The sequence below is a fragment of the Gambusia affinis genome, linkage group LG15, assembly GCF_019740435.1.
Source record: "Gambusia affinis linkage group LG15, SWU_Gaff_1.0, whole genome shotgun sequence".
In the NCBI taxonomy this organism is placed as follows: Eukaryota; Metazoa; Chordata; class Actinopteri; order Cyprinodontiformes; family Poeciliidae; genus Gambusia; species Gambusia affinis.
Genome location: NC_057882.1, coordinates 23942083 through 23955245, shown reverse-complemented (window position 1 = coordinate 23955245; position 13163 = coordinate 23942083). Strand labels below are relative to the sequence as shown.

The 13163-nt window shown below is 36.5% G+C and overlaps 1 protein-coding gene across 1 annotated transcript in view; it reads left to right on the top strand.

Moving 5' to 3' along the window:
* Window positions 1-13163, top strand: part of LOC122844538 (rho GTPase-activating protein 26-like) — an 80140-nt gene that overhangs the window by 62395 nt on the left and 4582 nt on the right. Inside the window, 6 exon segments of the mRNA XM_044140118.1 lie at window positions 2920-3025; window positions 5862-6021; window positions 7286-7430; window positions 7682-7871; window positions 11842-11877; window positions 11967-12077. Coding sequence (XP_043996053.1) covers window positions 2920-3025; window positions 5862-6021; window positions 7286-7430; window positions 7682-7871; window positions 11842-11877; window positions 11967-12077 — 748 coding nt within the window.

The following is a 13163-nucleotide window of genomic DNA, read 5'->3' as shown; positions in this document are numbered from 1 at the left end:
GCTGAGTTCTCCTATTTTTTTATCTCCTGGCTCTTCCCAGAGTGCTATGAGGACGCTGTCCTGGTTTGAACTCCCGCTACAGACTCCTCCCTCACTCCTTCTCTCTTTCACATCCCAACCCGTTCCTCCCAACACCATCGCTCATTTTGCTCCTCCTCAAGTTTTCTCTTTGTTTACTCTCATCCTGTGTCAAATATCAGATTTAGACAAAAAAGAGACATGGGTTGAAGTAAAAGAAAGGGATGTTGTGGGAACTAGTTTGGTGTAGAAGGAAGGAAAAATGAGGAGGAGTAGAAGGTGTGGTAGGATGGAGTCTGACTTCTAATACCTGTCTTTTGTTCTCACTGACAGGAGAATACCAGTTTATTGACTTTACTGGGTGCTTACATCTGCTTGTAACATGTTTTTCTCATGAACCTATTAACTTCCTCTGTACAGTTTAACTAAAATGATTCTTTCCTAATATTTTTCTGTGATGTTACATTTTTAAACCCTCTAAAAACTAAGCAAATATCCAATCAATTTATGATAATGTTTTATATTAAATTGAGTGAAGAAATGAGAAGCAATACAGTGCCAGTAAAGAACCTTTTAGCAATTAGCTGGTCTAACAAGTTTGGATTTTCCTATTAAACAAATATGCACTGATATTTATCTTTTAAATCATTGCTTGGTTTCACCCGATAGGTGAAAGGATTTTTAATTTGCAATTGGCTATAGAGAATGGATGAGACACAGTCGATGCTTGATCAAACAATATCTCTAAAACTGTTGACTGGTGCCTTTAAAACATATTTAATATGCAATTGGTGCCTTTAACTCAAACTGAATGTTGTTCTTGACAGTTCTGAGACAGAGAGGTTATGGAACGTTATCTGGGGAATGTTTTGTGAGAGGAATCAGCTCCTCTAAACGGAGTAGTTTTCAGATCAGTTTGATGGTGCTGATGGAATCAGATGCCATCTGTGTCAGCTGTTAAATAGAAAACGACTTCACCTTGTTTGACACCACTGATGTGCGTTGCCCTTTATTCTCTCCCCTCATGTCAGTTCAGACGTGAACTCTCTTTATCCACTAATTTGTAAATCAAATGTCTTCACGCCCTGATGGGAAAGATTTGCATAACTGAGAAACTATGAACAGCTTGAAATTATTTCTCAAACACTTTCTGTTTTTTTCCCACTACATTGCTGCTTTTTGTAGACAGAGCCTCACAAAAATATTCTTATCCTTTGAACTTTAAAAAAAATTGTCATGTTAGGACAACAAATGTAAACATAATTTATTGATTTCTTAAATAAATATTCTTTGGTTTGTTCACAGTTAAAACCATGTGAAAAAAATAATAACATACCCAAAAAATTCTTATTTCTTCATTAAACAATGTTCATGTGTTGATGTCTCATCAAATGTTCTTTATCTCTGTGGAGAAAGGATTTAATTGCATTTTAAACAAATAAGCAGGCTGGTATTCACTGGTAGGTTAGGATGTTTCTCTGACACAAGCACAGCCACAGCACACCAGCAATCTTGAGCTTGAACGACAGCATGCACTAAATGTGGGAAGGATGTGAGCACCATGTACAAAAGCATGATTGACACAGTTAAGACATTCCTCCTGGCTCTGATTGGTTGTTTCTGGGAGCGGTGTATTTCTGCAAACAGCAGTAGGACCACTGGGAGGATACAGAAAAGCTTGATTTTTTTTCACAGATTATCTATTTCTTATTCTACTATCAGGATCTACTAACAGTTTTGTAGTAGATCAAAACAGTTTTTTATAAACATTCCCTACTGCAGCTTGTAGTGTTCATGTTAGGAAATGACAAGTAGGTGTCATATTTCTGATCAGATGACTGTCTGTGTTGACACTAGATGTTTATTAGGACATGTTTGAGTTGTCTTGCACTACTCTTCTTATACTCTCGATAATAGTTTTGGTTTATATTTTAGTCTTTGGCCTTTGCAGCAGTTGACTTGTTATGGAGATACTTTTAGTGTTAAAGTGTGTGGAAAAGGTTTCCAGCCCTGCAGTCAAGTCGGTGTTTCATTACTTCCTGCTGACAGCCAGATCCTGAGGGCTGATCTGCTGTCACCTTTCTATTGACTTAAAGCTGTGATGCTTTAATACCAGGTCTGTCAGCCTTAACCATTAACAAGGCAAAGTCTCCAGCAGCTCTGATCAGAGATGAGTGATCTCCAGCAAATTAATAGGTTACAGTGTTAATGTCAAAATTTGTGTGGATAGTTTTGATATGTGACTTGAATATTTATGCCATTTTGCCAATTTAATAAATGCAACTTCCAGACTTTATATGCATTAATAAACACTCTTTAATGCTAAAACACCTTCACTTTTTTTAACCACTAAAATATTTATGTCACATATCAACATCAGCTCAAATTGTCATATTGTTGCATCCCTAAATAATATAAACATAAATTGGGCAATGGTATGAATAATTTTGGATTTAATTTTACATCCATGCGTATCTACAAATGCTGCTTCTAAATTCTGGTTCAATAAAAATAGTTGCCTGTAAATAAGCTTTACTTTTTTTTTAAATACAACTCCAGTTTGTAAAACCTTCTTTGAGTATTTGTCACTTCTGACTAACAAATAATATCTTTTTATTAACAGTACAGAGTTACGTAACAATTCACTTAAAACTAAGAATAACAACATATCCTCTTTTTAAGCCATAATAGCTATGTGATTTTATTTCCTTTTGTGGACACCATAAAGCATGAAAGTGTAACATATGACAGTAATAATGTTGTTAATATATTTGCATTGTTAGTCAGTGAGTTAGTGTATTGGTAAATGATATTACTAAAGAGTCCTGATTCCTCACATCTCTTTTTCTTAGGAGAGAAAAAGAGATGTGATGCAAATAACCTATATGTGTCTTTCCTCAGAGATGGACAACCCAGAGGCCAGAGTGACAGAGATTCATGCTCTTGTTCACCGATTACCTGAGAAGAACAGACAAATGTTGGAGCTGCTGATGAAACACCTGTCCAAGTAGGTGGAGATAACACACAACCTGTCTCCTGCAATCCGTTTGGTGGAGTCCATTATCTCTTGATTGGTTCTGCCATCAATCCTGAGAAAAAAACAAAAACTTAGACTCAGTAAAATTTCCATGTAATTTGATGCATTGTGGGTTTACAATGGAAACCCTGGAGCCAACAGGAGAATCTCTTTTCCCAGGTTTTCTGTTCCAGGAAGGGATTGGGAGTAATATCAAATCAGCAAAAAAAAAAAGACTATACCAGAAGAAAATGAAAGATATTGGATCTGCTAGCTGGAGTCCAGAACCAAATTTGACTAAAAATGTATTTGCTGGACTATAGACAAGCTGTTTCTGTCAGGAATTTTTAGTCTTGCATTTACAAATTAAAAGATCGTCACAAATACAGATTATTTATTACAATACAAAAAAATCAGAAATTTAACTTTAATTAAATTTTGTATGCACAGTAGACATATTACATGTTGAAGTTTAGGTAGTTTTATTTTAAATTTTCTAAAATTTAAAGTAAAATTAAATTGTACTTTAAATTTAATTTTAAATTAAATTAAAATTACTTTAAAATTTAAAGTAAAATTTCAAGTAGGAAAAACTTGGAAGTTGAAAAATCTGACTTCTGCATACAAACCATTATCAAAATCTAGTCTTTGACCATTCTTTATAATTACTTTTCTCCCTCACCACATATGCAACATATTAAATTAATACACTTTAATACTCTGGCTAAATCTATTGAATTATAAATGCATTCATATATTGATTGCTGTATAATCAAATTGAGCCCCAGCCTTAAAAACAACTCATGGCATGACAGTAGTGGCTTATGTGTGATTATTCTGCTAAAGTATTCCACTGACATTGTGTATTCAGTCTAAACCTGCATCTAAGCCCAGTGGATTTATCAGGCTTTCCTTCTGGAGCTGCAGCATGATGCAATCTGTGATAAATGGGTCATCATCCATGTTTATACTACCTGTGGGTGAGCGCATGCAGGCCTTTTGGTAGCGAGCATATTTCCACAAGCTTTGTTGGATTATAGCTGCCGATGGCCATCATCATAGCCGCTTTATAGATATGGTGACTGTATCAGAGCACACCTTTGATCTTTGCAGTTTTCTATTCCTATCAGCCTGCAAGTTGATTTCATCATTGCTAAAGAGGAGATAGTGTTTACACATGTAAAAAGTCAAATGCATAAATGAGTCCAACCATTTGTAATAGGTTATTTTATTAACCTATTTTTGTTGGTAGATTCACTTGCTTTAACTATCTTCAGATTGTTTTAATTGTAAAATTCATTGCAGAAGCAAAAACATGCCTTAGACAGAAAACTGCTTTGACTTTCCCAGTCTTCCTCTATGCTTTGTCCTTTTCTGACCTGCTGCTTGCAGACAGGCGATGCCCTCCTGGTCTCTGTGCTCTTTCAGCTTTTCTGCAAAGGTCCTTGTCAGGCTGTTGATTTACAGTGGATTTTTATGACTTTGTGCACGGCGACAGCTGCAGCCAGGGGCCTTATCCTTTCATTGCATCAGCCCATCTGTCTGCTCCTTTCTCCTGAATGCACTATCTCTTAAGTTTTAGCAGGAAATTACTTTGTATTATGACCAAGCGTCTACAAAGGAGATTAAAATGCATTGTGACCTTGCAAAATATGTCCCTGGCAAAATTAACAAAATGAAACTTTTATGTTTTATTTTTGAAATCACATCAGTAGATTTCAGTTCGAGCATTATGTAATGGCAGTTTGGAGCTTAAGTAAATATGCATTCCTAAAATACCAGTGTACCAGTATTTATATACATGCCAATCAGCTACATTATAACTTGAATACTAGCAAAGACAGAACTGTGTGGGCTGCACAAATAACATAATCAAAGTATAAACAGAGAACCTCAGAGATCTTCTGTTATTATCTCACCAGGAAACTCTAACTGTGGGTCACTGGGGTCTGCAGATCTTAGGGAGGCCTCTCCATAGATTCTTCAGCTGAAAAAAATGTTGTCATAATGATGCCTTCAAATAGGCAGCCCAACTAATGCAGCTAATATCATCTTGTGACCCTCAAAGTGTTGCTCTAAGAAAAGAAGCATGACAGTGGTTTCATCCAATATTTGTAGAAATAAAGGGAAATTCTGTATTTTTTGGCAAGTTATTTTATAGCTTATTCCTTCTCTTACTGAGGCAAAAGCTCTTTTGAACAGGACAGATGATATGACTGAAAAACATCTTGATATATTTGCTTTTTATATCAGTCAATATTAATAATTATCAATTATTGATTTGTTTTCTGTTTTAAATATCTAAAACATTTCCAAATTGGTGACATGGCCTTTTCTACATAGACACAATGTTTTTGTCAAAATGTTCTTTAAAATTACTTGACTGCCCTCTAAAAACAATACAAGAGGTGATAATAATTTATCATTATAATTTTTCAGGTTTAATGGCTCTGAAATAGGATATTTTCTCCCTGTTATTGGCAAATTCTTGCTTCTAGTTCTGAAAAATGCATTTTTAGCTAATAAATCCAGTCCAAATTTGACCTAAGCAAAGGTATAGAAAATCCCCGTTATAGTAGGTGTCTCTATGCATAATGTTTTTATCCTTTCACTTTTCAACAACAGTGTCATGTTGTCTAAGCAGACGGTTATCTTTTTCTATTTTTATTTATCAAAATTTCTTGGGGGGATTCAAAAAATCACAAGAAGCAGCAGATTTCAGTTCAATAAACAATGACTAGGCATTAGTCAGATATTTCAGTTTTTGTATTATATTTTTGCATTTATTTAAATGTGGTTCCCCTTTTTCTTTGTTCTTCCTTCACAGCGTGGCCAGTCACCACCAGCAGAACCTGATGACTGTCGCCAACCTGGGCGTGGTCTTTGGACCCACTCTGCTGCGCCCGCAGGAGGAGACGGTCGCAGCCATCATGGACATCAAGTTCCAAAACATTGTGGTGGAAATCCTGATAGAGCACCATGAGAGGGTAAGAGGAGGAGTGCTGTGAGTCCAGGCATGATCAAAAAATTGTACAGTGACGATTTAACTTTTATTTTTCCTCATTCATCATTATTTATTACACCTATTAGATCTAAACATGCCCACGGTAATTGTAAGTGCACTTTAAAGTCACATGACTCAAGCTGCTTACGCAATTCACCATGGCAACAGTATGTCTGCATGAGAGCCTGCCATTGGACACAATGTTCAGTCAATGAATGGAGCAAACAAGACGCTAGTAAAAGGTTCTTCCACCTCATGTTGACACGAGTAAGAGAATGTGTGGTGAATAGATGTCTCACACATAAATATAACATTTATTTTTACTTACTTCATCCTTTTGAGAGTCAACAGGTGTAATTTGTGTAAATGTAACGATAAAATGATGATATATAACTGAGCAATTGAAATTTTCAACAAAAAAACATCTTAGATTTCATCATTGCCACATTCTTAAAAAACTGAATATGATGAACTTTCTTTAATAATGTAATATCTCATTATTTTTCAAAGATTTGAAAGGTTAGTCTCTTTAGGTGTTCAGTGACCTAGTAATTCCTCTTAGATCTGAAGGTTTAGTAACTCATGGCGGAACCTGCAACAACCTTTTCCAAAATCTCTTTTGAACAAAGCAGTTTTTATTATTGTCTTATATTGTTTTATATTGCCAAAAGCCCATCTGGGGAGGTGCATTGAAAATTAACTGAAGCTAAAAAGGTGCTATTGCGTATTGCTGTTTCAAAGGGAGTAATAACTTTGGCAAACCAGTTGGTTGTGCCGGTTTTTATTTAGAGGTATTAGAGTAAAGCACATATGCCACGTCTTTCAGATATGTATTTGTAAAAGATTTTGAAATCTGTATACTTTTCCTTCCACTTTATGTATTGCTCTGTATTGATCTATTACAAAAACATTCAAATAAAATAAATTGAACTTAGCAGTTGTAATGTGCAAAAATCTCACGATTGTATTTTGCAGTTTGTTTTTGACATCTTGATGTCTTGTATAACTTCTAGTTTTCTCAAACCCAACCAGTTTGTTCACATTGCTTTCTTTACATAACTTTTGGTTACATGCAGACAATTGCATGATACACATTGCTTTTTAATCTGCGAACTAATTATGTGAACAGATATTTCAACAACAGCATAATGCTCCTCACAGGAAGGTTTAATAAGACGGTAAGGCTAAACAGTTCCTTCCAATTTCCTAAAGCAGTTTTTTTTGTTTGTTTTTGTTTGTTTACGCAGATATTTGGGGACGTGCCCAATTCGACGGGCAATTCAACAAGCATGCAGCTCGACCAGTCAAGGAGGAGAAGCACTGAGAGCAAAGCACCGTCCTGCAGTGAAAGGCCTCTCACGCTATTCCACACACCGACACATTCTCAGACAGGTGATCCCCATGCCCAAAAATAACACATTTTTATACTGTTCACCTTTTACATACTTTATATATTGTCTCCTTAAGTACTCTTGTTGCATAAAAGTGTCAGCTTGTAAAGGTATTTGATTTATGTTACCATGTTAGACACACACAAGACAAGGATTTAGTTGGTCTATGTAAAACTAGAATTCACACTGCTCAGTCAGGAGTTTTACAATTATAGCAGCAAAAAGTATGTAAATCATGCTTTATTTTTGTAGGTGAAAAGAGGAACAGTGTTGGCAACACCCCAGCTGCTGACATGCAACACCCAGTGTCTTCCTCTACAAACTGTAACAACAGCAGCAGCAGCAGCAGTAGCAGCACTGGCAGCCACAATAAAACCCCCAGACACAGCCTGACCAGCAACGATGGAGAGCAGGACGGACGACAAATCCGACCCAGCTCACTGTGAGTCATAACGTCTTATATATACAGTTTCACTATGCAGCTCTTTACACTGTTCAAACAGTGCCTTATAAAAGTATTTACACACCTAAACTTTTTTTTTTACACTTGGTCATGTTAGGTGCACAATATTCTAGTATTAATATAGCAAATTTATGCCTTTAATCATAGAAACTCGTAATTCATCCAAGTTTTTTCTCATAAATGTGACGTTAATCTTAATTTTTTTTTTTTGGCAGAAATGTCCTCCCCTATGCCTAATTTGTTTTCTCTTATCTACTGTGGCCCTAATATTTAGTCTGGTTTTCTTCTGTAGAAGAAAAATATTTTATTCTGCTTAATGTTCCATGTCATTTTCTTTTTATTTTAGCTTAATTTTATTTCACACTACCTTCACCCCACTTTTCCCTCCTCCTCAAAAGAAGCAGTATGTGGTCAAAATCCTCCAAGTCTGTGTGAACAAACAGCAGACGGTTTTATGTTGGAGCCAAGTGTAGCTGCTGAGTTATTTTCAGCTTCTCCACTATCAACCACAATGTCCACCCTATCCTTTGCGGACAGAAACTGTGTCTTTCTAAAGCTGTTGGTCTCTATAGTGAGGTGTGAATGTTATAAAAGCTGCCAAAGCAAAGATAGAGCTGATAAAATGCTTCTGCTCTTGGCCGGGTTTCCTTTTGTGGAATCAGTCCCACACAGGAGAGATTTGGTGTCTGAGTGAGCTAACTTACAAATTCAATTTGTTCTTTAAAAAGAAATATGAAATGGTCATTTAGCTTTGGATTCCTTGATATTACTCAGAAGATCTTTAGTTTTTCCCTTCAGTTGCTGAGAGATTCCATTTGCTTTGTTGCACAATATCTATTTTTCAAAGGGAAGAGTTATTTCAGACAAATTACTTTCAGAATGTTTATTGGCATCATGCTCATGCATGATATAATTATTTCCTCACTTAATCTGAGCACTGATTACATTTTACTTGATAAAAATATTTGAAAAATAAACATGAACAGCCATATTAGTTTTTCTGCAATATTCAGCTGAGTGGCTGAGACTCTGTGAACAACCAAACAAACCGCTGACTTGGGAAATTCCTTGTTGCTCAATGCAGCTGCCCCAAATGCAGCAACTGGTGCTGAGCAGCTGGCTGGAAAACTGCGAGAGTCCTGGAAATCTCTATCTGCTCAGTCTGCTTAAATCTAAACAATCTGAGGATTTTTGATTCTGATTGTTTTCAAGAAGAGCAATTTCACACAGCGTATGTAAAAAGACTACAAATGGGATTTGCATGCCAGTGATGTAATGGGCTAACCCAGGGCTGGATCTGAAGATGCTCCACTGCCACTGCGTTGTCTGAAAAGTCCCAGCAGGTTTTTTACAGGAAGCTAAATGAACTGTGGTCAGAGCAGAAAGTAGTTCAAACTAAAGGATCAGGCTACCAAGCATCACATCCTACACATAGTTACAGGGGAACAAATGTGAAGGAATGTTAAGGATAGCAACAGCAAAAAGTTTACAGAAAATAGCATTAATATGAAGGAAAAATTGTCCATTTGCTCTCCCACAATGCACTTGCTGGCAGGTTGTGCTGTTTCAAGGCAATATCTGCACTTGTTTCATATTTTAAATGTTTGGGCCAACTTCGGGCCTATTGCAAACAAAACCTGGACTATGAGTTTTGCCCTGTGTGTTTACTGTTTTGAAAACGTGGAGTCTGAGTTTCTCGATTGCATAAAAGCAATCGAAAAAAACTGAAAACGAACAATTTAAAAACTTCCTACAAATATTATTAGGTTTTAATAAGGGTTTCTCAGGGCTTGTAGGCCTCTAAAGCATCCCAGGAAGAGGAACTTACTTTTTTGTAGCTGACGAATAAAAAAAAAAAAAAAAAAGTGAAGAAAATGTAAAACTTTTTTCATTCAGTCATAATTTTCTTTCCTACCATTGGCTTTGTACAAGACTCATACTTTGTTTATTTGTTGTCACTCTGTCATTCGTGCTCTGTGTCTGTGTACGGGTGGCTGCCTGGGCACATTTGACCGACTCCGTTAATGAGACATTAAGAAGAGAAAGAGTGTTTACAGATGGATTTATTGGCACTAGCTGGTAGTTGGCTCATGTGTTACTTTAGACTTTTAGGGCTGATGTAAGAGGAGCTTGGTCTGCCATAGCTCTCATAATGTCCTTGCTGCAGCTGCCTCTGGTTTGTAATCTAACCATCTTTTTTATTTGCCTCTGTGTGGGGTCTTCCTCTGAAGGTTACACAGATGATTGCTTCACATAATCGTTTATCATCTACTCCTTTTATTATTAATGGTTTTGATATTTTAAATTAAAAACACCTCTTGTTTGTTTCCTTTTTTCTGTATTACTGAATCAGTTTTCATTCAGTTGTGGTAAAAGCATTGTGTTTTTTGCACATAGGTAATAATCACCATTTCCCCTTGTTCTGACTAACAAACAATAAGCTACACCTCCCTTGTGCATTCATGGCATGCACCCTGAAGCATTTTCTACAAACAATGAAATCACAAAGATGAAAAGGCGTTAGGAAAAATTCTGTCATGTAAAGAATAATGCACAAAAGGCTGCCTGCAGTTGTCAGTGTTGCATTTGCAAATTGTTTCCTCATGACTCTCCAAAATCTCGTTGATGGCTGTTTTAACCGTAAAAGGTAACCACAGTAACAGTCTCGAAGCATGATGTAGAATCTGGTCTTGCTTTTCACTCAAGCCGCTCATCAGTGTGAGTTCATCAACAACATGCGGCACCAGATTAGATGGACAGCATGGTAAATTTATTGGTTGCGAAATCTGACACACAAGCAACATTTGCAGCAAATAACGATCGACGACAAAGCTGCTTTTTGTGGCCCACTGAAGATTTGTTTTTGTTTCAAACAAACGGACTGATGGGACGCTGATAAGGACTACTTTTGTGTGCAAGTTTTCAAAAAGGAGTTGGTCGATCACCGAAGCTATTCAAGCGTAAAATACCATCTCAATACAAAACATGTAGCAACTGGCCCAGATATCCTCAACTCTAATGTCAGCACCCACTGTCACATTTCTAAACAAGACTTTTTCTTTCAAAGAAGTTGCATGAATGATCAGAAGTTCCTGAAACTCTTGAACGCTGAATAGGTAATTTTGACACTTATAATAGATCCCTATTTTTATACCTCTTCAGGTACAATTTGCATTACAACGAAACACAAAGCAAAACTATCCCTCATTATTAACCGGGCCATCAAAACCTTTGGTTCATTTAAAAGCTTAATGAGCTGCACTAATTCCTCTGTGGTCAGAAAAGCTACTCAGATCTCAAAGGACTACTCACATTTATTTGTCTTGGCTCTCTTCATTTTTTTCCCTGTGAATGTGGGTTGTCTGTCTGTCTGTCTGTCTGTCTGTCTGTCTGTCTGTCTGTCTGTCTGTCTGTCTGTCTGTCTGTTCGTCCGTCAGTCATGTTGATCCATTGTGTACTTAGCATAATGCACCGTAATGTTAACTTTTGTACCAAATATTGAGAAAAGTAACTGGATAGCCAGATGTTCCACTTTGGGAAAAGAAGCAGTTCAAATACATTTCTAAATGCCCCACACTAACATGATAACTGGAATTGGATTTCTTAAAGATCTGGCCAGTTTAGGATGAAAAATCCAGCACTATAAAAATGGGATGAGACAGGAACTTTTCCTTTTACTTGGTGAAACTGCTGCAGCACTTTAAAAGGAAGATGCATTTGACTCTCAAAATGAATAATATGCAAATATTTCATCCTTGAAGCCAAATGTTTTATGTTTCATTTGATCTGTTGCAGGACTGTCTCATCAGACATGGTCCTGAACAAACAGGATCACTCTAAAAGCTCATGTTCTACTAAAGCTTTGAGATAAATTGTGACCATTGCGATTTAGTTTGCTTAACACTTTCAACTTGTGTAGTTAAATCTCTTTTTTATTTTCTGTCTTCAGACTGAACCCAAAAAGTCGAGGCAGTATACCCACAAGGTAGGAAAAGTCTTCCATATGTCCTCCATCACTTGTAAACTTCACAGTTTACAAGCAAGGTAGTTGAATGTGTAAACTTTGCTTTTCAGTGCAATATCTCCGAGCCCCACCTCGCCCCGTTCTCCCTCCTGGCCGATGTTCTCAGCACCTTCAAGTCCACAGCCGATCTCATCCGCTTCCAGTGACTCTTCCCCAGTCAGGTTGGTCCATGTTGGTTCTTTGTTTTGTTTTATTTAAAGCTTACAAAGATGCTGATCCCAGAGAAATACGAGTAATAATTTGTCTGTAGAATTTTTTTTTGGCTTAGGTCATAATTCAAAAGAAAAAACAATCAGAATTCAGCAGTAATATAAAAGGTGACAAATGACTATTTCACAGTTACTACATTAAACTGAATCTGGTAAAATACCAATCACTTAGTTGAACATTTTTGCCTTTCACATTTTTATATATCAAATATGAACATCAACTGATGCTTGTATTAGTGCATAAAAATCTTGTCCAGATTTAACTAATCTAAAAGTAATAGGTGTTAAGATACTATTGATTTATTATAGTCCCCATCTCAAAAAATGCTGATATAACCCTTCACTATAACACAAAAACTAGAGGAGTTTAATGATTTGTGGGACAAAAAAAATAAAACCCAACTAAGCAAATGTTTTATGCTCAGATTTATAGGATGTTATAAAAATATAGGTAAAGCTAACAACAGCTGGTAAATATGATAGCTGGTCAGCTCTAACTATGCAGTGAGAATATAGGAATTTGGATCTCTAGAATAAGCCTCATTTCTCCAGCTGTTGAGCAAAGTCCTATTAAAGTAAATGTCTTAAATGTTTATTGGGAACATTGTTATGTGCCCTTTAGCATGATGCAACTGCTGACCTTCCCTATGAAAGGAGATCCTTCAAAAGCTAAATCAAAAGATCAGGGGTTACATCCTGGGTCAAGAAAGTGCTCTGAACTATTTATATACGGGCCAGACTGCAGCCTTTCTTATATAAGTCCCTCTATTTAAATTGGAATAGAAAACAGCAACACCGACTGGTTGCAGTCACTCACCTAAACCTTGGCAGATGTACAGCATTTGAACACTCCACATTTAAAGACTTAACTGCTAATACCTGGTTCTCTCTGTGACGACTTAAAACCCAAAGTAGCCTTTCACTCAGAACGCTGTCTAGAGGAGTACCTGATAAAGATGCGTAAACCCCTAATAATAGATTTCTCCTTTTCATTTATGTCTAGTGAAGAATTTCTATGTTGATTTGGGTTCATGAATC